This window comes from Brachyistius frenatus, unplaced genomic scaffold (genome assembly GCF_029030835.1).
Source record: "Brachyistius frenatus isolate BFR_SWC_R1_liver_20210118 unplaced genomic scaffold, ASM2903083v1 Contig_191, whole genome shotgun sequence".
NCBI lineage: Eukaryota > Metazoa > Chordata > Actinopteri > Embiotocidae > Brachyistius > Brachyistius frenatus.
This window is the reverse complement of record NW_027210790.1, coordinates 167,501-190,639: the sequence shown is the minus strand read 5'-3', so window position 1 is coordinate 190,639 and position 23,139 is coordinate 167,501. Positions and strand designations below refer to the sequence as shown.

Below are 23,139 nucleotides of genomic sequence, written 5' to 3'. Positions count from 1 at the left end.
TCCTTGATTCTTGTTGTTCTGGTTTTGTACCCTCATGGTTGAAATTAACTTATTGTAAGTCACTTTGGATAAAAGCGTCAGATAAATGAAATGTAATGTAATGTAACATAAAGGACTTACAATCTGTTGGAGGACGGTGCTGCCGATGCTCGGCATGCCGATGGTGAGAGGACGCTGGTACTCGAGCCCTCGGCCAAACTCCACCGCCTGCAGCGGAGAGGGGTCGGTGTCCTCCAGCGCCACCGTCAGCAGAGCGTTGACACCTGCAGGCAGTTCAAACAGCAGGTTGGACCAAACGCGACGTCCTCCAGAGACTCACACATTTGACTTTAGATAAAGTAACTGGGTCATGTTGGCTTTGTCCAGTAGGTGTGAAAGAAAATGAAAGTGATGAAGGATGAAGACATTACTGAGGAGGAGGAGGAACTTTTGGTTTTACCAGACTGTTCCAGCAGCTCTGACGTGCGCTTCAGCTGCAACTGCTTTTCATTGAGTCCATCTGAGAAGATCAGCAGCACCTGAGGAACACGTTTAGTCATGTTAAAAGCTGGTTATAAAGCAAGTAGCTCCGCCCCCGGAGACCTGATTGTTCAACAGAACATTTGGAACAAGTCATCATGACATCACATCCTGCTCATCACTAGAAATATCACTCCATCCTCTCAATGGGAATATAGAAATAAAACTGAATTTCATATAATATGTAATATAATGTAGTTTCTACTTGTTATAGTTCTATTAAATGACCCATTTGGTGAAGTCGGGTCTCTTTTGGTCCTTTTTGGTCGCTCTGAGCACCCGTACCGTAACACCACGGATAGTCATGCATTTACAATCCTAGAGGAGGCTAGCTGGACCGGTTTGGTTTGAACACATGACACGGAGCTAAAATGTGAAAAACACACGAGTCCATGGATATCTTTGTTAATCAGATATCTTTGTTCATCAGATATATTAGTTCATCAGATATCTTTGTTCATTACATATCTTAGTTCATCAGATATCTTTGTTCATCAGATATCTTTGTTCCAACCAGACTGAGCTAGCTGAGCAGTTTAGTGTTTCTATGTTCTGTATTTATTCAGTTGGAGACTAGAAATCCTCTCTGTTGCTAGGTGGTTGCTAAGGGTCGGACTACTTCCGGGAGTAGTAAACATTGCGTACGTTACATAAGACTGCTGATTGTGTTCCAGTTGCTAGTCATACCCCATGTGTTGGCATAGAAACGGTGATCAGACTCACAAAAAGTTTTGTATTTTGAGAGTGAATTGCTCCACAATATGAAAACATTTAGATTACATGTTTTATTAAGTTACTTGTATGATCACATTATTATACTGGAGCGTGTTTTAATGTGATTATGGGTACGACAGTTACGCTGAACTGGCTTTTTTTCATCGGACACCAGCAGGTCAAAACTTTATGACAAATAAAGGCCTCAGAGGTGCGTGCCGGGTTGAAACTGTGTCCTTCTCACCTTGACGCTGGCGGTGGACGCGGCTCTGAACCTGTCCATGAAGAACTTGAGCATGGCAGAGTTGAAGTAGGTGGGCTGAGACAGCGGCCAGGTCAGCACTTTCCCCACCACCTCGGTGCTGTAGCTTTCGAAGCCGGCGTCGTACAGCGAGGCTCCGTTGCGGTCCACTAGGTGGAAGGCCACCCTGGTCTGGATTGGTCCGGCGCTGGTGCAGCACACGTCTTTCAACGAGGAGGCGTAATAGACGATCTCCTCCAGGTGGTTCTGGAGCATCAAGTGGCTGCTGCTCAGCAGCTCGCCGATGCCTCCGCTTCTCTCAGTGATGTCGAAGCCTACGGCGATGTCGATGCTGCAGTCCTCTGCCAAGAGAAGTCTGTCTTTACCCTCGGCACTCAGACACACATGTGAAGGTTAAAAACAATAAGTTACACTGTGAGACTTACTCAAGGGCTTGTCCGGGACGTAGCAGATGCTGTCGATAACCAATTGTTTGATATTTTGGAAGTGGTTGACATTGTAGACAGGGATCAGTTTGTCCGCCGTTCCGGTGATCTGCAGGAGCTGCAGGTCGTAGACCTCTCCAACTATGATGACTATTATCTTGACCCCCATCGCCCGAAGGCGGTCGGCTTCATCCTTCACGTCATCCTGAGAGTTACCGCGTGTGATCAGCAGCAGGTTCCTGGGTAAGTTGCTGCGGCTGCCGACCGACTTCTGGAAGTACGTCCTCATGTGGTACAAGGCTTGTCCGATGTTGGTCTCTCCGCCGCGGCGTCCCAGGCTGTCGATGTGTTTGATCGCATCCTCAGCGTTGTAGTACATGTTGAGGTAAAACTCATGCTGAAAGTCGGTACTGAACTGTGCGAGTCCGACACGCACGAACTCTTCACCGACTTTAAAGCTGTTGACCAGGTCCACGGTGAACCAGGTCATGGCTCTGTGTTCGACTGGGCTGATGTTGCTGGACTGATCCAGCAGAAAGACCAAATCGGTCCGGTCACAAGCTGCCAGAGAAAAGCAAGAGAAGGACGTCAGCACTGATGAACAACTCTAGAGTATGTAGAGCGGTTGTAGTGGAGACAGCCCCTGGTGGCCCTCAATGGTACTACACTTTAAGGCACTCCTGCATCCAATTAGTTGATTATTTTTAAATTTCCTGAACTTGAAGAACAATCGTGGGGCTGACTCAAAAAGTCATAAAAGTGACATAGCTTTGCAGAACAGTCTGAGACTGTAACACAGAATACTTCAGCTCGGTGTGCTATAAAAATAAGAGCTTTGAATGCTTTTAAAATCATATTAATGCACACTCTGCACAAAAAACAATATGCATAATAAAACTTTTTTTGGACCATTTTTTTCCAGTCTCCCAGCATGCAGTTTGTTGTAATGAAGGGAAGAGAAGTTGACAAACCTTGTTGAATTATTTCTGGTGATGAAGTTCTATTTTGAGCTATTTAATTTGAGCAGCAGAGTTTCTACTGAGAGCTTTAAGTTAATTACTGTGACCACAAGTACGGAACCTCTTACCTGGCTTGGTGTTATTGCAGAGGATAGAAGAAATATTCTTGTACAGAGTTTTCAGTTTCTCAAACTCGTTCACGTAGAAGACTTTGGACGTGTCGCCTGCGGCCATGATGTGCAGCTGGTCTATTCTTGCCTCGTCCACTCCGATGCTGAAGACGGTGATCTGGTTGGAACGCAGCTCATCAGATGACGGCTTCAGTTTCTCAGAGTCGGTGGCGTCGCCGTCTGTGATCACCATGAGAATCTGAGGCACTTTGAGCTCTCTGCGGCCGCCATTCTTGGCAGTGAAGAAGTCTACGGAGTAGGCCATGGCGTCGCCTGTATAGGTTTCTTGTTGTGTCAATGACAGATCTTTTATTGCTTGAAGAATGGCTCTTCTAGAGGTACAATCTTTGAGAGCAAACTTGGACTCAGATTGGGTGGAGTAGAGAATGATCCCAAAGCGAGTCAGCTCCTGCCCGACGGTGGTCTGGTTCACTATGGACACCATAAAGGTTCGTATGCTTTCGAACTCTTTTATATCTATACTTTTGGAGCTGTCCACCAGGAAAATGATATCAGCTTTATCTATCTTCTTACAATCTAGAGGAAGAGCAAAGAGTGAGAGGGCAGGTTAGCGTCGAGAGTGGAGAGCTGGTTGGTTGTCATGATAAAAAAATCACGGTCGCAGTGTCAATCTGAGTGTCATGGAAAGGACTTCCTCTGGCCCTCAGGGCTTCTTCAGGTCTAACTCGCAGGTGGAGATGACTTCAAACGTGACTTTCAATGACTTTCAAGACAACCCTGAGATCTCTGTGATAATCCAGTCCAGGTTTGACCTGTGTGAGTGCTGTAATTCTGGACCTGGAGCCGGTCTAATGCGGCCCAGAGGTGAAAAAAGGCAGTGAAATATCCCAGTTTTTGATTTTTTTTTTTTTTTGATTTTATAGACTTTATTAATCCCCGAGGGGAAATGTCTTCACTACAGCAGGGGGGCTCTCAGGGGGGAGCTGCTGCAGCAGGCTGCCACTAGCGCGGCGCCAGGTAACCTGACCTGAGGTGCATGTTTTTGGATGATGGGAGGAAGCCGGAGAACCCGGAGAGAACCCACGCAAGCACAGGGAGAACATGCAAACTCCGCACAGAAAGACCCAGGACCGGATTCGAACCCGGAACCTTTTTTTTTGCTGTGAGGTGACAGTGCTAACCACTGCACCACCGTGCCGCCCAAATGGAATAAAGGTTTCCTAAAACAGAAAATGCTGTTCGGACTTTAGAGTTCAGGCTTCATCTAAAGTGTCTAAAATGCTTTAACAGCATTAAGAGGACAACATGTGGTTCGAAGCTGTCAGTAAGGTTTCCCTCAACTTTTCCCTTAAGTAGCGAATCTGAAGCTAACTTTAAGACCTAATAATGTGTGTATTATATGGTGTGATTCCACAATAAAAATAAATCTAATCAGTCACCACCTGGTTCAGACAGTCTCACACCACCCTTACCTTTCTTACAGAACTTTAAGGCCAGCTTGGGCACCAGTGACTTCAGTTCGTCAAAGTTTCTCAGAGTAAAGACCTGGTCCACGGAGTGGCTGATCTCCTGCAGCTGCTTGGTGCCGGCATCCTTCAGTCCCACAGTGTAGATCTCCACGTTCTTGGCCCGGAGAGCTGCAGCGTGGAACGCGACATTATCTTTGATGTTACCATCTGTTATCAGTACCAATCTCTGCTTCAGGTGAGGGCGCCCTCCTCTGTCTGCATCAAAGTACTTTGAGACATCCTGAATGCCCGATACGCTGCGAGTGCCTTGATTCATCTGAGTCATGCGGTCAATCGCCTGCATTATGTCCTCTTTTCTGTTGTACTTGTTGAGGTCAAACTCCAGACGAGAGTCTGTGCTGAACTGCATGACGCCAACTTTCACCTGGTTCTCCCCAATGACCGACTTGCTGATGACAGATTTAATGAAGTCTTTCATTTTCTGATAGTCGATGTCAGTGATGCTCTCAGAGCTGGCAGTTAAGAAAAATATGTCGCTCGGTACGTCTTCGCAAGCTGTGGGTACAGAACAGAGAAAGGTTAGTGTGGCGTTCCTCGTCTCCTCGAAGCGCAACCCTCCAGCCAGGTTAAAGATCTTCCGCCCTATCCACGTCATAGAGAGCCGAAGTGAAACTGCAGCTTCAGAAGCAATAAAACCACGATCAAATTAGCATTAGCTGTAGCGTTATGTTTTTGGACCGTCTGTCTGTCCGTCCCTTCCTTGTGGAAGTTTGGCAGACCGACATGAGGTCGGACACGAGGGTGAACTGATCTGACTTTGGTGGCAGAAGGTCAAAGGGCACCAAAGTCCCGCTTACAAAAGTAAAACATACTCCAGAAGTCCTGGTTTCAGTTCGGCTCTCTATGCGGGATGCGAGGCCGTCTCGTCCGGTTGTCCTTACCCTCTGAAGAGCAGATCTCTGTGACAATGTTGTTGCTGATGGACTTCAGGGCCTCAAAGTTACTGACAGAGAAAGTCCTCATGGAGTCACCGGAGATCTCCTCCAGCTCAGCCTGGCTTGAATTGAACACCCCGATGGCGTAGATGTTGATTTGCTGTCTCCTTAAGTTTTCTGCGTGACTTTTGACTGCATCAGCAGATTTTCCATCGGTGATGACAATCAGGTACTCTGGGACATTACGAGTCTTAAAATAATGTTCCATGTATAACAGAGCTTTTCCTGTGTTGGTCCCGCCTCCCACGTGCCTTATCGCCTTCACCGCTTTCTCCACATTCCGAGCATCCGAGTATTCCATCAGGTCAAACTCTAGGGTGGGCGCATCGGAGTACTTCACCAGCCCGATGCGAACGTGTTGTTGCCCAATGTGGAAGTTTTTAAGAAACCCAATTATGAAGTTCTTCATGTCACTGAAGTCTGCGTGACTGATGCTTCCCGAGTCATCGATCAGGAAAAAGATGTCAGCTTCATCCTGGTGTTTACATGCTGGAGAGACAAAGAAGAAGAAGAAGGATTAGTTGTTCTCACGCAGCCTGAGAGAGGCGAGGCGAGGTTCACCTGAACGGGAGCTCACATACGGCTGGTTATGGGAACTAGATCTCACTGTTACATCTGAGAACCAAAAAGGTCTTTTACATCAGATCAAAATGACTTGTTGACCCCCTCCTCATCTTTACGTCCTCTTTATATCACAACTTAAGTGAACATGACATCATGAATACTCTTCAGACTTCGACTGTCCTCATGGAAGTTTGTGTAAGAGATCTTTAAGAAGAAAGGGTTCGAACCTTCTTTGACGTATTTTGTGGTCTCAACGTTGGTAATCATCTGGTAAATGATGTTGTTGCACAGGCTCTTCTGCAGGTCCATCCTCAGGGGTCTCAGCCTGGTGAAACTTGTCACATTGAAAACATAGCTGCAGGGAGGGAACGAAGCAATCTTCTGCAGCTGAGTTGTGTCGCCTTCTTTGATTCCTACGGCGTAAACTGTGACGCCGTCACGACGGAGCGCGATCGCCGCTTCGCTCACATCATCGTTGGAACGACCGTCAGTGATTACCACTGCCACCTTCTGGACAAACGCCCTGCTGCCCAGCCGCTCTTGGAACATCTCTGCCTTAGTGAAATTGAGGGCAGCTCCAATGTACGTCTGGCCCTCACGGTAAGGCAGCATGTTGATGAACTGCAGGATTTCAGCCTTGTCGCTGAAGGTGCTGAGGTGGACCTCCGCTATGGGTTCGTCGCTACACGTCACGATGCCCACTCGGACTCTCGCTCGACTGACCTCCAGGCCACAGACGATCGAGTGCAGGAAAGTGCGCACCAGCTGGAAGTGAGCTGGTCCGATGCTGCCGGACTCAACAATGAACACGACGTCTGCCACGTTGGCTCCTCTGCAATCTGTAAAGAGAGAAATTAGTCAACTTGAGCCTTCAGCTTCTGAAAAGAGAAACATTCTTTAAATCACAGAGTGTCCAAAACTCCAGATCAGTGTTGGAATATCAGGGTGTGTCCACGTGATCCAGTGATCACCGGATACCGGATGTGGTGCACTGAAACTAACTGGAAAGAAAAGTGACTCCGACCTCAACTCCTCCATGTTTGCTAGCATTTATTCAACTGTTCACATCGCTGCATCCAGCTCCGCCCACAGACTGTTTATAAAAGTGTTCGTAGCTTCTAGGTTTGAAAAATGGCTCTGATCCAGAAGTGTCTTCAGCTGCAATACCAGAGAGTGCCACTAGAGGTCGGCTCCAAAAAGCCTCCGGCTCCATAGACTCCCATTCAACTTCTCTCATCAAATCCAAAGTGAATAAAATGTGTCCATCAGTTATCTCGGTGTTGTTAGCTAAAGTCACTCCTTCTTCTTAGTTTTCTGGAGGTCCATCTGAAAATAATCCCTCATTCATTAGAAAAGAAGATTCAAGAAGACCTGTTTTTGGGGGGCGTGTCTGTTTGATTGACAGGCCTGTGGTGAAGTCAGGTTACAGCTATCGGTGGGCGGGACGTAGTATCGTCAGGTTTCCGATCAGATCGGTCAGATCCACCTCTGGCTCCTCCCCCAGCTCGTCCAAATATGGTCACTTCCTGCTCCAAACCGCTCCGAACTAACAAAGATGGTGACGGACAGAATCTGAACTGGAGGATTCATAACATTCACAAACTAACGATGGCGTCACTGCTGGCTGCTGATTGGCTCTGCTGCCACCACCATTGTTAGAACTACAAGTTGACTTCAACATCATCACATAAGCCACGCCTACTGGTCTCTGATTGGTCCGCCCTTCAGAGTGGCTGAACCAACCAACAGGTTTTCCAGACTACAATTACAGAGAAGACTGAAGCAGTGAGAGTCAGGTGGGCGGAGCCAGGCTAGTTCACATGAAGATGAGTTTGTTTGCAGACCTTGGAGCTGCCTCCCCTCAATCCATACAGAAAGTGTTTTGTATTAAACCGAGAATTTGTCTGAATGTCCAAATTGACTCCCACTAAAAAGGTTGAAAAATACATTGTCAAAAACCCGTCCCAATGAATGATAAGAATTACAAAAAACAAATAAAGTAGTTTATCATTACTATAATAATTCTAGTAATTGATCAGAAGGACTTTATGTAACGACACCATAATGGAAACATTTACCAACTTTGTATTTCAGAAGAGAACTGGATGCATTTTCAATGGGAGTCTGTTGGACCACCTAGTGGCCTCACTGGTACTGTGGTTTGAGGCAACTACACATTGGCCTCACTTGTCAGACTCAGAAGCTGCGACGCCCACTTCTATATTCAGTCGAAGGTAGAAGAAGAAGCGCTCACCTTGACTGACTTGAACCTCTTCCTGGGTTGTGATGACGTCCTTCAGCTGAGTCACTCTGGGAGAATCAAATGTCATGTTAGGGCTGGTGAAATGGTCCAGACGGTCATGGACGACATTGCGAAATGTCCCGTCTACAGAGGGAGCGGCGAATCCAGGTAAAAGGCCATTCATCCCCACAATAGTCACCCCGGCTGATTTGAGGTCATTCGCCCAATGAGACATGCGATCGGGTGATATTTCGCCGCTCACAATGACCAGCATCTGTTTGGTGCCAAGTTCTGCTCGGCCGCCCGCCTCCTCGCTGAAGAAGTTGTTGGCGGACTGCAGAGCACGTGCTAGGTTTCCCCGTTGGTTGGGTTGTCGGCGCAGACGGAAGCGTTTTACAGCGTTCAGGGTCTCCTGTTTGGTTTGATGAGCATTAAGAAAGAATTCGACCTTGACGTCTTGACTGTACTGAGCCAGTCCAACACGGTAGGTAGACGCTTTGACGTCGAGCTGAGTGATCAGGTTGACGAGCTCGGTCCTGAAGATGTTGAACTGCTTTGGAACTGTGTTGCTGTCCACCAGGAAGAAAACATCTGTAAACCTGCTGGCTAAAGCTGAAACAAGACGGAAACAAGAAGAACATTTTATGACAGTAAAGGACAGAGTCATCAGTCTGGAGGTGTTGGTGAGCGTGTTAGACAACAGGTTGGAATCATCCGCAAAATGGTGGCAATAAGTTCAGAGTGTTCCTGAAGGCAGCATGGTGATGCACCCGGAGCAGCAGGAAGCAACGAGCTTCATCAGGAAGTATTCATCAACATCATCACTGAGTTCCATGCGTTAACGTGACCGCTGGTCCGAGAACATTGGTGATGTCACCATAGAATCCTGAAACTGGAGCAGAGATGTTGATGAAGAGACGACACTCTGAGTACTTCCTGATGAAGCTCGTTGCTTCCTGCTGTGTTCAGGAACTCTCTGGACTTATTGATGGACCCTCGTATTATCGCAGTTTGTCCAATTTGTCCAGTTTGTCCCGCCTCGCCTCTCTGCGGTGGAAGGCCGTTCATCCGATGGCCAATCGGAACAGTTACACGTTTGAAAGTGGACGTTTTCGGAAATCAATTTGTACAAACTAGTTTGACACAAACTGACACCTTAACTACACTGACCGAAAGAGGACTGGAGGTCTGAGCGGTACGAAACATAACTCAGAGGACAAGAGACGGTTTCATGGGAGGTTGGGGAGATTACAGCTTTGTGGAATTATTAGCAGCCTCAGATGCTCTCCTCTTTCATGGTGTTCAAAACTTCGGTTACTTATTTTTACGTCTGAGTGATAAACTTTGTTTGTCGTTACCGCTCATCTGAGCCTTCATGGTGGTGCACAGAGCTTGCAGCAGACGGTCCGTCATCTCCGGCAGAGATTGGTAGCTGTTGGTGGTGAGGAGGAAGCGCTGCACCGGCTTGTTAACGATGGCGCTCAGTTTGTCCTGGTTGACCTGTCCCACCCCGATACCAAACACCATGACGCCGTGCCTCCTCAGCCGCTGGGCTGCTTCTACGTCTTCATCGGAGAAGTCCCCAGTAGAGATGATCACGGCAAACTGAGGCTTCCGCTCAACGGCTCGGCTCCCGGACTCCTCTGTGAAGACCTGTTCCCGGAGGAAGTCGAGGGCCTCGCCCGTTTGCTTGCCACCTTTTCGGTGAGAAATTCTCTCCACTTCTCTCAGCAGTGATGCCTTGTCCATGTGGTCCTTCAGCAGGAACTCCGGGTGAGGATCGTCGCTGTACTGAGCCAGGCCGACCCGGACTCGGTCGCTGCCGATGTCGAGGCCCTCGATGATGCCTCTGACAAACGAGCGGACGTTCTGAAAGCTTTCACCGATCCGGGAGGAGCCATCGACAAGGAAGACGATGTCGCCCTCAGTGGCGCCTTGGCACTCTGGACAGGAGAGGAAGAAGATCAGCAATAAATGTCCCAACACCAGGACCAGTCCCACAGCAACATTAAAGGCCTTGTGTCCCATCTGACCTGATGTCCCATCTGACCTGATGTCCCATCTGACCTTGTGTCCCATCTGACATTATGTCCCATCTGACCTTGTGTCCCATCTGCCCTCATGTCCCATCTGACCTTGTGTCCTATCTGACCTGTGTCCCATCTGACATTATGTCCCATCTGACATTATTTCCCATCTGACATTATTTCCCATCTGACTTTGTGTCCCATCTGATCTGATGTCCCATCTGACCTGATATCCCATCTGACCTGGTGTCCCATCTGACATTATGTCCCATCTGACCTTGTATCCCATCTGACATTATGTCCCATCTGACCTTGTGTCACATCTGATCTGATGTCCCATCTGACCTGATATCCCATCTGACCTTGTGTCCCATCTGACATTATGTCCCATCTGACCTGATGTCCCATCTGACATGATGTCCCATCTGACATTGTGTCCCATCTGACATTATTTCCCATCTGACTTTGTGTCCCATCTGATCTGATGTCCCATCTGACCTGATGTCCAATCTGACCTGGTGTCCCATCTGACATTATGTCCCATCTGACCTGATGTCCCATCTGACCTTGTGCCCTATCTGACCTGATATCCCATCTGACCTGATGTCCCATCTGACCTGATGTCCCATCTGACCTTGTGTCCCATCTGACATTATGTCCCATCTGACCTTGTGTCCCATCTGACCTGATGTCCCATCTGACCTTGTGTCCTATCTGACCTGATATCCCATCTGACCTTGTGTCCCATCTGACATTATGTCCCATCTGACATTATTTCCCATCTGACTTTGTGTCCCATCTGATCTGATGTCCCATCTGACCTGATATCCCATCTGACCTGGTGTCCCATCTGACATTATGTCCCATCTGACCTTGTATCCAATCTGACATTATGTCCCATCTGACCTTGTGTCACATCTGATCTGATGTCCCATCTGACCTGATATCCCATCTGACCTTGTGTCCCATCTGACCTGATGTCCCATCTGACCCGATGTCACTTCTGACATTGTGTCCCATCTGACATTGTGTCCCATCTGACATTATTTCCCATCTGACTTTGTGTCCCATCTGATCTGATGTCCCATCTGACCTGATGTCCAATCTGACCTGGTGTCCCATCTGACATTATGTCCCATCTGACCTGATGTCCCATCTGACCTTGTGCCCTATCTGACCTGATATCCCATCTGACCTTGTGTCCCATCTGACATTATGTCCCATCTGACCTTGTGTCCCATCTGACATTATGTCCCATCTGACCTTGTGTCACATCTGACCTGATGTCCCATCTGATCTGATGTCCCATCTGACCTGATATCCCATCTGACCTTGTGTCCCATCTGACATTATGTCCCATCTGACCTTGTGTCCCATCTGACCTGATGTCCCATCTGACCCGATGTCACTTCTGACATTGTGTCCCATCTGACCTTGTGTCCCATCTGACATTATGTCCCATCTGACCTTGTGTCCCATCTGACCTGATATCCCATCTGACCTTGTATCCCAGCTGACATTATGTCCCATCCGACCCTATGTCCCTTCTGATCTTGTGTCCCATCTGACCTTGTGTCCCATCTGACCTTGTGTCCTATCTGACCCTTTGTCCCATCTGACCTGATGTCCCTTCTGACCTTGTTTCCCATCCGACCCGATGTCCCTTCTGATCTTGTGTCCCATCTGACCTTGTGTCCTATCTGACCTGATATCCCATCTGGCCTGGTGTCCCATCTGACATTATGTCCCATCTGACCTTGTGTCCCATCTGACCTGATGTCCCATCTGACCTTGTGTCCCATCTGACATTATGTCCCATCTGACCTTGTGTCCTATCTGACCAGATATCCCATCTGACATTATGTCCCATCTGACCTTGTGTCCCATCTGACCTGATGTCCCATCTGACCTTGTGTCCCATCTGACATTATGTCCCATCTGACATTATTTCCCATCTGACTTTGTGTCCCATCTGATCTGATGTCCTATCTGACCTGGTGTCCCATCTGACATTATGTCCCATCTGACCTTGTGTCCCATCTGACCTGATATCCCATCTGACCTTGTGTCCCATCTGACATTATGTCCCATCTGACCTTGTGTTACATCTGACCTGATGTCCCATCTGATCTGATGTCCCATCTGACCTGATATCCCATCTGACCTTGTGTCCCATCTGACATTATGTTCCATCTGACCTTGTGTCCCATCTGACCTGATGTCCCATCTGACCCTTTATCCCATCTGACCTTGTGTCCCATCTGACCCTTTGTCCCATCTGACCTTGTGTCCCAGTCCCTTTTAATTGCCCCCTGATGAACACCTAGAATAAAGCCCACCTGACCTGGGTTGTTGTGTTCCGTACCGACCTGCGATCTGAGCAGCGGTGCAGCAGAAACACGCTGCGACGAGGCTGAAGAGAAGACCTGCTCTTCCCTCCATGTTGGGTTTCTGTCCTCCTGCAGAACCAGTCCGGATACTTCAGGGTGAAACTTTCAGAGACATGAAGTGAATATTGATCGTTTTCTTCAATCAATATTAATAATAGTCATAAACTGTATTTGCATATCACCTTTCCTTCAAGAAATGCAGCTCAAAGTGTTTTATAGCTAAAAAATAACATTAAAACAGACATGCAGGAAGATAATATTACGGTTATTAGGGCTCGAGTTTACTTTACAATATTAATCAGTGGCACTTTTTTATTTGATTAAACTATTTATTTATTGATGGGTTGATTTTCCTTTTGTAATCTTTGTGTTCTTGGTCCACAATTGAGTTTCAATTATTTGAATTCCATCTAAATTTTGGACTGTAAAAATATCATCATGTTTCTGGTCAAATTTATGCAGAAAAGTAGAAAAACCCTGAAGATTCACGGACTTTGATTTGATTTGTGAATCAAGTGAACTCATATTTAATGTATCAAATGTTGAAATTGTGCATTTTTTTTTAATCATTTTATGATAAATATATGCTTATTTTGAATTTGATGGCAGAAACAGGTGTAAAAAGCAGTCGGGACAAACTCATGTTGACCACATCACCTTTTCAACACAACATGTCTCCGTTTCAGTTTTGTCTTTTACATGATTTACAAATTATTCTGTTTCACAGCGTCACGACTTTTCGGGGTTTTAGTTTAAATCGATGTTCGATGTGAAAACCAGCGATGAACCAGAACCTAAACATCTAAAAGTTCTGCAGAGAAAAACTTTGTAAAAACACGACGAGAGAAACATAATAAAAGACAACAGATAATCTTCATGTTGAATGTGCTGCTTCTGTTTGTATGTGTGAGTTTGTACAGCAGATTGTCTGTGGTGAAAGAAATGTTTGATCTCAGTGAGTCCTCGTAAAATAAAGATCGGCCCAAATAAATAACAATAATAATAATAATAATAATAAAAAAGAATTTGAATTGTGGTGCACTGAACGAGTTTAAACTTTAAATCCGAATTGCTTAAAACTTAAAATATAAAACTGTTATTGAACCATTTAAAACTTAAAATATAAAACTGTTACTGAAACAGAACCAATTAAAACTTGAAATCAAGAAAAAAATGTTACTGAAATAGAATTATTTAAAACTTAAAACACAACCAGAGGAACGTTTTCTTTGACTGTAATTGATCACACTACTGCAAACAGTCAGCATGAATCTCAGCTGGTTGATCAGCTCACAACTTTAATATCTATCCATATTTAATATCTATCCATATTTAATATCCGTTAAACACTGAATGGAACTCAGGATAAAGACAGAGTTAAAGTTAGAGTCACTTACAGATCTGCTGAATCAGAACCGTCCGACCTGAAACACAGGAACCCCACACACAGAGCTGCAGGAGGGAGCTGCTTTTAGATGGTCAGCAGGAGGAGGAGCAGGGGGAGGAGGAGCAGGGGGGGAGCAGGAAGCATAGCAGCCTCCCCCTCCTCTGTATTCTGCAGATGTGACATTACATTAACGTGCATTAATTTTTGTTTGTCAGCATTAATATTTATTTATTAGCATTATTTTTTGTTTATCCTCCTGTGTTTTAATTTATTCGTTTTTTTTTTTTTTTTCTTTCATTTGCTTTTAATCAGCTCCTTTTTGTTGTTGTGACTTTACACCTTTTCTCAAATATGTCGATTTAATTTGTGGAGTTTTAATTTTTTTGTGGTAAAATTGCATGAAATGACATCAAACTTCTTTTTTTTTTTAGACGCGTCAGAGGAAACTGGGTTTGAGATGGTTTCTAGTCGTGCTGATGCTCCACAGCGTTTCCACCTGTGGCCGGGCTGAACATCACAACTCAGGTTCTGAGCAACCTGCAGACCAGCGATGTTAAAGGTCCGGTGGGATGTTAACGGTCCGGTGGGATGTTAAAGGTCCGGTGGGATGTTAACGGTCCGGTGGGATGTTAAAGGTCCGGTGGGATGTTAAAGGTCCGGTGGGATGTTAAAGGTCCGGTGGGATGTTAACGGTCCGGTGGGATGTTAAAGGTCCGGTGGGATGTTAACGGTCCGGTGGGATGTTAAAGGTCCGGTGGGATGTTAAAGGTCCGGTGGGATGTTAAAGGTCCGGTGGGATGTTAACGGTCCGGTGGGATGTTAAAGGTCCGGTGGGATGTTAAAGGTCCGGTGGGATGTTAACGGTCCGGTGGGATGTTAAAGGTCCGGTGGGATGTTAACGGTCCGGTGGGATGTTAAAGGTCCGGTGGGATGTTAAAGGTCCGGTGGGATGTTAACGGTCCGGTGGGATGTTAACGGTCCGGTGGGATGTTAACGGTCCGGTGGGATGTTAAAGGTCCGGTGGGATGTTAAAGGTCCGGTGGGATGTTAAAGTATGTTGAAACTCGTCACAGCTGATCACAGCTGCTGCCGCTCGACTCGTAGGGCCGACGGTCGGCTCGGTGATGGACGAGTTGGTTTTGGCAGCGACAGGCGGTTCTGAGAGGTTCTGGAGGACTGAACGCTCGGACAGCAGCTGACCTTCAACACTTCACAGGATCTCTGAGGACGAGTCAGTCGGTTTCAACGTGCAGCCGGAGATCCAGGATAAATGAAGTGTTCACGTTCTGTTGAGTCCTGCTGATGCTGTAAATTCAAGACTTTTTGTTTACGGACGGCCACAAGAAGAAGAAACCAACAGGTTCTGGAGGTTCTGGTCTGAGGGTCCAAATCAGATTGAACTTCTGCAAATCACAGGATGGTTGAATGTAGAGCGTTTTCAGACTGACGTCAGGACTACGGCACAACCAGATCCAACCAGGTCTGAAACCAGGTTCAAAACCAGTCCAAAGTTAGTCCAGTATCAGTCCAAAACTAGTCTAAAACCAGGTTTACAAACAGTCCAATATTGACACCTCCTATATAAATCTACCAAACTATTGTATCTCACTTTTTGCAACAGGTTTATAATAATCATAACAAGGTACCCTATGTTTTCGGTAGTTAGTTACTTTATTAATCCCCAAGGGGAAATTTTTTCGCTTTTTGTTTTTATGACTAAACCTTAAAAAATTCAAACATGCTTAATTTTTAAAGTTTAAACTACAAATTATATATTATTGTATATCTATGTATCTACATATGACAGCCTGTCCTTTGTATTAATCAACATTTTCCTTTTCCTCAACAATAATTATGTTTTTATAACTTTATAAACACATTTAAGAGCCAACAGTTAAAAAAGATGACAGCGTTAAACTGTGAAATAAAGCAAACTGATAAAAAGCAGATTAAAGTAACTCGACTCACTGCCGCCCCCTGTGGCGGGAGGCGGGAAGGACTCTGCCGCTTCCCCCCACCCCCCGTTGAACACCACATTTCAGATGGTTCTTCTGCTGTCGTCCCGGTACATCCTCAGGTTTCTACCTGGTCACACAGGTGCTCTGAATTCAGATGAAGCTTCTGAAGTTCGCCGGTTTCTGAGGTAGAGACGCACGTTAGTTTACGACAGTTCTCATCGTCATACGGCAGCGCGGCGCAGCTGAAGTAAACATGTGGACAGTTCAGTAAGAGAACGCTGCAGGTCTGATTCTAAATGTAGGTTTTATATTTGAGTCCACACGGTCACATTGAGGTCACGTTGAGGTCACATTGAGGTCACATTGAGGTCACGTTGAGGTCACATTATTTATCATGACTCGGGGTTTTTACACTCGGCACGTGCCCCCTCGTTTAGCTTGTAGCTTAGCCGCATCTGCTAACAGCTAACAACGCAGTTTTTTGTCAACTTTTTCCAACATCAGTAAAAAAACAGGAAGTCTCCGTGATGACGTCACGTGACCGCGCAGAGTAAAGTTTAGTTTGACGTCTTTGTCAGTCCGGCGTGTGTTCGGCTAGCGTTGGCACAGCGCCGATCTTCATTTAAAATACCATCGCTTTGAAAGTTTTCTTTCTCTCCACATCCGGTACATTCATATCACGAAGGTTCTTCACGTTCTCCTGAATCACTTCGACCTTCTCCTTAATTCGGCGCACACCAGGTTGAGGAAGTGCGGTTGGTTTTAGTTCAATTGTTCAGTCTGTCCGGTAGCTTGTACGTTAACGTTGCCGAATACCAAACGTGGTGAAGAGGAGAAGATCGGGACATTTAAACGTTGGTTCTCAGAGGAATGAAATCATTCCGATGCTGATTACATCAGAAGACACTGAAACCTGGTTCGAGACGTAATTTACATCCTGGTTCAACAGGGTCGATGTGAGGAGGACGTTTGAAGTGACTCCGTAGTTTTCTGGATGGAGTTTGGTGTGCAGGTCTGAAGAGGTGCTTCATGTATTAGATTGTTTCCACCAATGAAGGACGATGTTTGTTGTTGTTTTTAATGTCAGGTGATCAACAACATATGAAGACTAGAAGCTCCAACCAACAACATCCTCTTTACCTATTTGGATAATTCTGGATTATATTCAGATGACTTTTGTCAGAAAGTGTCGGATGACGTCAGGAGCTGCTCTTAAAACCGTCTTTTGGTATTTTTAATAAACCTTTCTGCTGCTGAGTGCTGAGTTCTCGGCACCGGTCCAGTTCCTTTACTGGTAAACTTGTCCTGTCTTCACTCAGGATGTGCACACGGTCCATCTGAGGTCAGGTGATCTGGCGCCCCCTTGTGGCGCTGCAGGTTTCTGTCCCGATACAAGTTTCGACCTCAGATGTCCTCAGAAAACACACAGATGTGAGAAAAGAAGTCCAGTTTCCTTTCAGGAAGTCGACTGACTGTTTAATTTGTGTTGTGGTTCTGGTTCTGATGCAGATGGAGAACTACAGCAGAGCTCGGACCGTGGAGCGGCCGTCCGTCTGTCCGTTCGCCGGCCTCCACGCCGACACGCCGGAGATCCGCGTCAAAGACGGCAGCAAGATCCGCAACCTGCTGCGCTACGCCCTGAGCCGCATGGAGGCCAAACCCCGGGGGGAGGGGCAGGGGGAGGGGGAGGGGCACGCTCCGGGCCGGCCGCTCTGCAGACACCTGGTCTTCACGGCGAGCGGTAAGGGCGTCTCCAAGGCCATCACGTGCGCGGAGATCATGAAGCGGCGCGTGAAGGGGCTCCACCAGCTGACCCGGCTGCTGTACAGCGCCGTGGACGAGGTGTGGGAGCCGCTGGAGTCCGGCGCCGGACTCGACAGCCTCACCGTCAGCCGCAACCTGCCCGCCATCTGGATCCTCCTCTCCTCGGAGCCGCTGGACCGCAGCCAGCCCGGCTACCAGGCGCCGGGCCGCTACGACGCCCTCTGGGCTCAGTCCGCCGGCAGGGAGGAGGGGGCGGGACCGAGACCAGCGCACAAGAGGAAGAGGGGAGGAGGAGGAGGAGGCAGCAGAGGGAAGGGACCCGGCCGGCAGACTGGACGGTCCAAAGAACCGCTGAAAGGACAGAGTTGATTCAGTGCAGCCGGTTCTGGTCCGAACACGTGAACTGGTTCAGAGACACGAAACCGACGTGCAACTGACGTCGGACCCGTACGGAGCCGGACCGGTCCAGGACCACTGCAGGTCCACCAGAACCGCGTCTCCACCGAACACCCAGCACATGGTCGTGCTGGAGTTTCCATGGCAACAGAGTGATGATAGTCAAAAGCTCCAGAACAAGAGAGGAAGTGGACCTTCAGGAGTTTGTTCTGTCAGCCTCTTTATGCTCCTGCATGATCTAAAGAGTTTTCTTCAACATGTAACAAATAAGTACACGTGTTTTAAACTTGACTCGATGGTGAAAATGCCGAGCAGATAAAACATCTTCATCATCACCGGGCTCCTTTATTTCCTGGTTCTTCTCTGAAAGCTGCAGTTTAAACAATTTGAAATCTGAGTTGTAAAAAATGTGTTTTTTTCAGAAAGTAAAATTAAAGAGATTTAATTTGTGTCACTCTGAGATTGTTTTTCCTGTTTGAACCGAGGTTATTAAATAACCAAGCAGACAGCTGCTCTGGTTGACAACGGTGTGATTTGATTGACAGACGTCAGGTGGTTTGTAGTAGACCTGAAGGCGGGGCTCTCTTCTAGAACCCGTGAGCAGCCGGTTCTGAGGATCCAGGTGGCATCTTGAGTTGCTGCTGATCCGTTTATCTCTCAGCCTCTTAGAGGATTAGCGGTCTCAGTCTCCGTCTGCACTCCGAGCAGGATGGACCGGCGTGGACGGCTGCACCGAGTCTTCAGGGTCCTGCTGGTCTGCTGGCTGACCGTCGGGCCGGCGCCGGCTCTGGTTCGGCACCCTCTGCCCGTGCTGTGGATGATGCCGGTGAGCTCCGGGTCAGGGAGGCAGAACCAGACGGCCGGCGTGGCCGCCGCTGTCAGACTGGCCCTGCAGGACCTGAAGGAACAAGCAGCACCGCTGGGGGACTACGAGATCCAGCTGCAGACCCTGGACCTCCAGGTGGGTGTCAGACCTGGACCTCCGGATGGGACCACCGACTTTATCAAAGAGTTCGTAGCTTCAGGTCTGTAAAATGGTTCTGATCCAGAAGTGTCTTCAGCTGCAATACCAGCGAGTGCCACTAGAGGTCGGTTCCAAAAAGCCTCCGGCTCCATAGACTCCCATTCAACTTCTCTCATCAAATCCAAAGTGAATCAAATGTGTCCAGCTGGTCGTTGAATCTTTCTTAGTCCAGTTTTCCAACAGTGAACACGGCGGCTAAAGTTTTTGGTTGAAATAAGAAGTGTTACGTACACAAGAGAAAAAGGTCTTTCAGGCAGCACATCATTAACAACAATGATTCTGTGGTGGAAATCAGTGCGTGGGCTCAGGAACACATCCGATCTATTTGTTTTATTTTGATTTTACACAGCGTCACTACTTATTGGAAACTTGGAGGTGCTTTTATGACGTGTGAAACTGAAGATGTTGGCGGTCGTATTGATGCAGATCTTTCACTGCTGATATTTGAGGACGTGTTCGTCGTGTTTTGCAGTGCGACCCCGCTGAAGCCCTCAAAGCCCTGTTTGACGCCATGTGGGCGGGGCCAAGGTACCTGCTGGTGTTGGGAGGGGTGTGTCCGGGCGTGACGGCGCTGATCGGCCGCTCCCTGCCGGCCCTCAGCCTGGTGCAGGTACGGTTCTGGACTGCGGGGGATGAAGCGGTGTGTTCTGAGCGGTTGGTCTCACCTGCTTCCGTGTCCTCCGATGTCCCAGGTGTCCTTCGCGGCCTCGTCCCCGGGCCTGTCCAACAGGAGGTGGTACGGGAACCTGTTCAGCACGGTGCCGTCGGACCGGGCCCTGAACCGGGCCGCGGTGAAGCTGCTGCAGGGCCACAAGTGGAGCCGAGTCGGGCTGGTGACGCAGGACGGACCGCGTCTCTCCGAGGTGGACAGACGACACGCCGTCTCAACATCTTCTGGTTTTTAGCCTTTTGTGACAGTAGACTGAATATCGGTCCTGTGATGGTGTTCTGCCTGCAGATGAAGAGGGATCTGATCCGCCAGCTGCTGAAGGCCGACGTCCAGCTCGTCGCCTCGGAGACACTCTCTGAGGACGTCTGTAGCAGCCTGAGGACCATGAAGGTACGGAGGGACGCCCGTCCGCTTACTTCTGACCACGGCGGTGTCGTACGGGAGCGGAAGTCCACGTGAGGACGAACGCTTGAATGATTCACTTCAGGAACCAACATTTGCTCGTGTTTTGCAGGATCGTGACGTTCGAATCATCATCGGACAGTTTGAGGAGGAGTCGCTGTCGGAGGTTTTCTGCTGCGTGAGTACACACAGCAGCCAAAAGTATGTGGACACCTGTGGGGTTTGTTCCAGTAAAGAGAAGCTCACATTCAGACAGTTTCATAAGGAACCAATCCTGTCGTCCTGTGGGCGGAGCTTATCGAGAAAAAGGGGTGGGCGGAGACTGAATGAAGGCAAAGGTGTCGAGTTACATCCCATAAATGTGAAGTTTTAGAGTTTAATCAGGATTCGGTGACTCAGCAGACGGTGACTCAGCTGTTTCCTTGGCGGTTCCAGGCCTACAGACTGAACCTGTTCGGACCTCGGTACCAGTGGATTGTCACCGGCGGAGGAGCATCGGGATGGAGGCTGGGCCGGCAGCCGTCGACCTGCCGGGCCGACGTCCTGCTGGCGGCGGCGGACGGGTCCATCCGGCTGCAGAGTAGACAGCTGAGCGGCGCCGGCACGCCGGGAGTCTCTGGACGGGTCAGAACCAGCAACACGCCGAGTCCGGGCCGGTTTATAAAACCAGGTCCCGTAACGGTGGTCTTGTCCCGCAGACCCCTCAGCAGTACCGGGACGCCTACCTCAGAGCGCTGGGCCGGGAGGGGTCAGAGGTCAGCGCCCTCCACTCCTTCGTCTACGACGCCGTCTGGGTCGCCGGCCGAGCGTTGAGTCACACGATGGAGGCGGCGAAGCTCCAAGAGAAGTTCAGCGGTCAGAGGAACCGCTCGCTGAGTGGGGACGACGTCCACAGGAGACTGTTGGACGCCGTCAGGGGGACGCAGTTCATCGGGGTCACCGTGAGACACACACACTATACACAACTACACGGCTACACAACATCTACACTTCTACACAACATCTACACATCTACACAACATCTACACTTCTACACAACATCTACACAACATCTACACAACATCTACACTTCTACACAACATCTACACAACATCTACACTTCTACACAACATCTACACAACATCTACACATCTACACAACATCTACACTTCTACACAACATCTACACAACATCTACACTTCTACACAACATCTACACAACATCTACACATCTACACAACATCTACACTTCTACACAACATCTACACTTCTACACAACATCTACACATCTACACAACATCTACATATCTACACAACATCTACACAACATCTACACTTCTACACAACATCTACACATCTACACAACATCTACATATCTACACAACATCTACACAACATCTACACTTCTACACATCTACACAACATCTACACAACATCTACACTTCTACACAACATCTACACTTCTACACAACATCTACACATCTACACAACATCTACACATCTACACAACATCTACACTTCTACACAACATCTACACAACATCTACACATCTACACTTCTACACAACATCTACACATTTACACTTCTACACAACATCTACACTTCTACACAACATCTACACTTCTACACAACATCTACACATCTACACATCTACACTTCTACACCTCTACACATCTACACATCTACACAACATCTACACTTCTACACAACATCTACACATCTATACTTCTACACAACATCTACACATCTACACTTCTATACAACATCTACACATCTACATCTGTGTGTGTGTATATGTATGTGTGTGTGTGTGTGTGTGTGTGTGTGTGTGTGTGTGTGTGTGTGTGTGTGTGTGTGTGTGTGTGTGTGTGTGTTTCAGGGTCCAGTCTCCTTCAGAAACGGCGAGAGGATGTCGTCCATCGATCTGATCCAGTTTCAAGGTGAAGAAAACCTCAATCTATAAAACTGAACATCCTCAGAGTCCAGCACATGTACAGCAGTGTGTGTGTGTGTGTGTGTGTGTGTGTGTGTGTGTGTGTGTGTGTGTGTGTGTGTGTGTGTGTGTGTGTGTGTGTGTGTGTGTGTGTGTGTGCAGGCAGCAGTGGTGTGTTGGTGGGAGAGTTCAGCACCACCACCCTACAGCTCCGATTGATGAACCAGCTGTTAAAGTTCAAAGGTCAGAACCTGGAGGAGGAGCTTGTTTCTGGGTGTCAGCTGATCCGGTCTCAGGTTGATGGATGAGGTTCAGGTGAATGTGTGTTCCTGCAGGTCCAGGACCGCCCAGAGACCAGAGTCCGGTCCATGTGCAGCGCCGTCAGGTCAGCCTCCGTCTGTACGGCATTGTGTCTTCAGCCGCCGCCATCACCATCTTCATCACTCTGGTGGTCCTCGGCCTCGTCATCATCCACCGCAAACGCTGGTACGGCCTCCGCTCCCTGATCCCACCTGCACAGGTACCGGTCCGGTTCTGACCCGCCTGTGTGCCTCCAGCAGGGAACCCCAGGACCTGCTGCTCCTGCTGGGCCTCCTGCTGACCTCGTCCTCCGTCCTAGTCTCCGGTCTGGACGGAGCCTCGCTGCCCGGCGACACGTTGGAGATCCTCTGCTCGGTGAGTCCGACGGTTTCAAACAGGTACGCTTCACCTGGGCAGGTGCAAGAAAAGGAGCTCCGTCAGCCTCCCTTCATCTGTCCAGTAAATTAATCTTCTGTTACAGTAGTATTACGCTAACTTCACCTGTCCCTCGTGTGCTCTGCTCCGTATTTGTAGAGGGTCTGAGGCTCCGCCCACCATGAAACAGTGAAGACAATATTAGTGGTTGGACCCACAGACTGTTTCTAAAAGAGTTCGTAGCTTCAGGTCTGT

General features: G+C 48.1%; 3 protein-coding genes across 9 annotated transcripts in view; 2 read left to right on the top strand and 1 right to left on the bottom strand.

The window, feature by feature from the left end:
* Positions 1-14,654, bottom strand: part of LOC138632649 (collagen alpha-6(VI) chain-like) — a 31,349-nt gene extending 16,695 nt beyond the window's left edge. The window contains exons 1-12 of the mRNA XM_069718377.1: positions 14,095-14,654; positions 12,677-12,799; positions 9,639-10,223; positions 8,293-8,892; positions 6,266-6,877; positions 5,421-5,963; positions 4,483-5,034; positions 3,008-3,586; positions 1,921-2,481; positions 1,478-1,836; positions 440-518; positions 121-263 (exon numbers count right to left, since the gene is read on the bottom strand). Of these exons, the coding sequence (XP_069574478.1) occupies positions 121-263; positions 440-518; positions 1,478-1,836; positions 1,921-2,481; positions 3,008-3,586; positions 4,483-5,034; positions 5,421-5,963; positions 6,266-6,877; positions 8,293-8,892; positions 9,639-10,223; positions 12,677-12,749 (4,686 nt within the window). The 5' untranslated portion in view covers positions 12,750-12,799; positions 14,095-14,654. The remainder of the gene's footprint in view (positions 1-120; positions 264-439; positions 519-1,477; positions 1,837-1,920; positions 2,482-3,007; positions 3,587-4,482; positions 5,035-5,420; positions 5,964-6,265; positions 6,878-8,292; positions 8,893-9,638; positions 10,224-12,676; positions 12,800-14,094) is intronic.
* Positions 14,655-16,208: 1,554 nt separating this feature from the next.
* On the top strand, positions 16,209-18,651 carry rpp25l (ribonuclease P/MRP 25 subunit-like). Of its 7 annotated transcripts, none has more exons than XM_069718393.1 (2): positions 16,209-16,227; positions 17,552-18,651. In XM_069718393.1, the coding sequence occupies exon 2, from the start codon at positions 17,552-17,554 to the stop codon at positions 18,173-18,175; it is 624 nt and encodes a 207-aa protein (XP_069574494.1). In that variant the 5' UTR covers positions 16,209-16,227; the 3' UTR covers positions 18,176-18,651. The 7 variants fall into 7 exon arrangements, with proteins under 7 accessions (XP_069574494.1, XP_069574491.1, XP_069574493.1 ...); XM_069718390.1 differs by lacking the exon at positions 16,209-16,227 and adding an exon at positions 16,254-16,340; XM_069718392.1 differs by lacking the exon at positions 16,209-16,227 and adding an exon at positions 16,271-16,326.
* Positions 18,652-18,911: 260 nt separating this feature from the next.
* Positions 18,912-23,139, top strand: part of LOC138632699 (gamma-aminobutyric acid type B receptor subunit 2-like) — an 8,281-nt gene continuing 4,053 nt past the window's right edge. The window contains exons 1-11 of the mRNA XM_069718455.1: positions 18,912-19,163; positions 19,699-19,836; positions 19,919-20,089; positions 20,185-20,286; positions 20,411-20,476; positions 20,734-20,922; positions 20,997-21,239; positions 22,156-22,216; positions 22,372-22,452; positions 22,545-22,695; positions 22,767-22,884. Coding sequence (XP_069574556.1) covers positions 18,912-19,163; positions 19,699-19,836; positions 19,919-20,089; positions 20,185-20,286; positions 20,411-20,476; positions 20,734-20,922; positions 20,997-21,239; positions 22,156-22,216; positions 22,372-22,452; positions 22,545-22,695; positions 22,767-22,884 — 1,572 coding nt within the window. The remainder of the gene's footprint in view (positions 19,164-19,698; positions 19,837-19,918; positions 20,090-20,184; positions 20,287-20,410; positions 20,477-20,733; positions 20,923-20,996; positions 21,240-22,155; positions 22,217-22,371; positions 22,453-22,544; positions 22,696-22,766; positions 22,885-23,139) is intronic.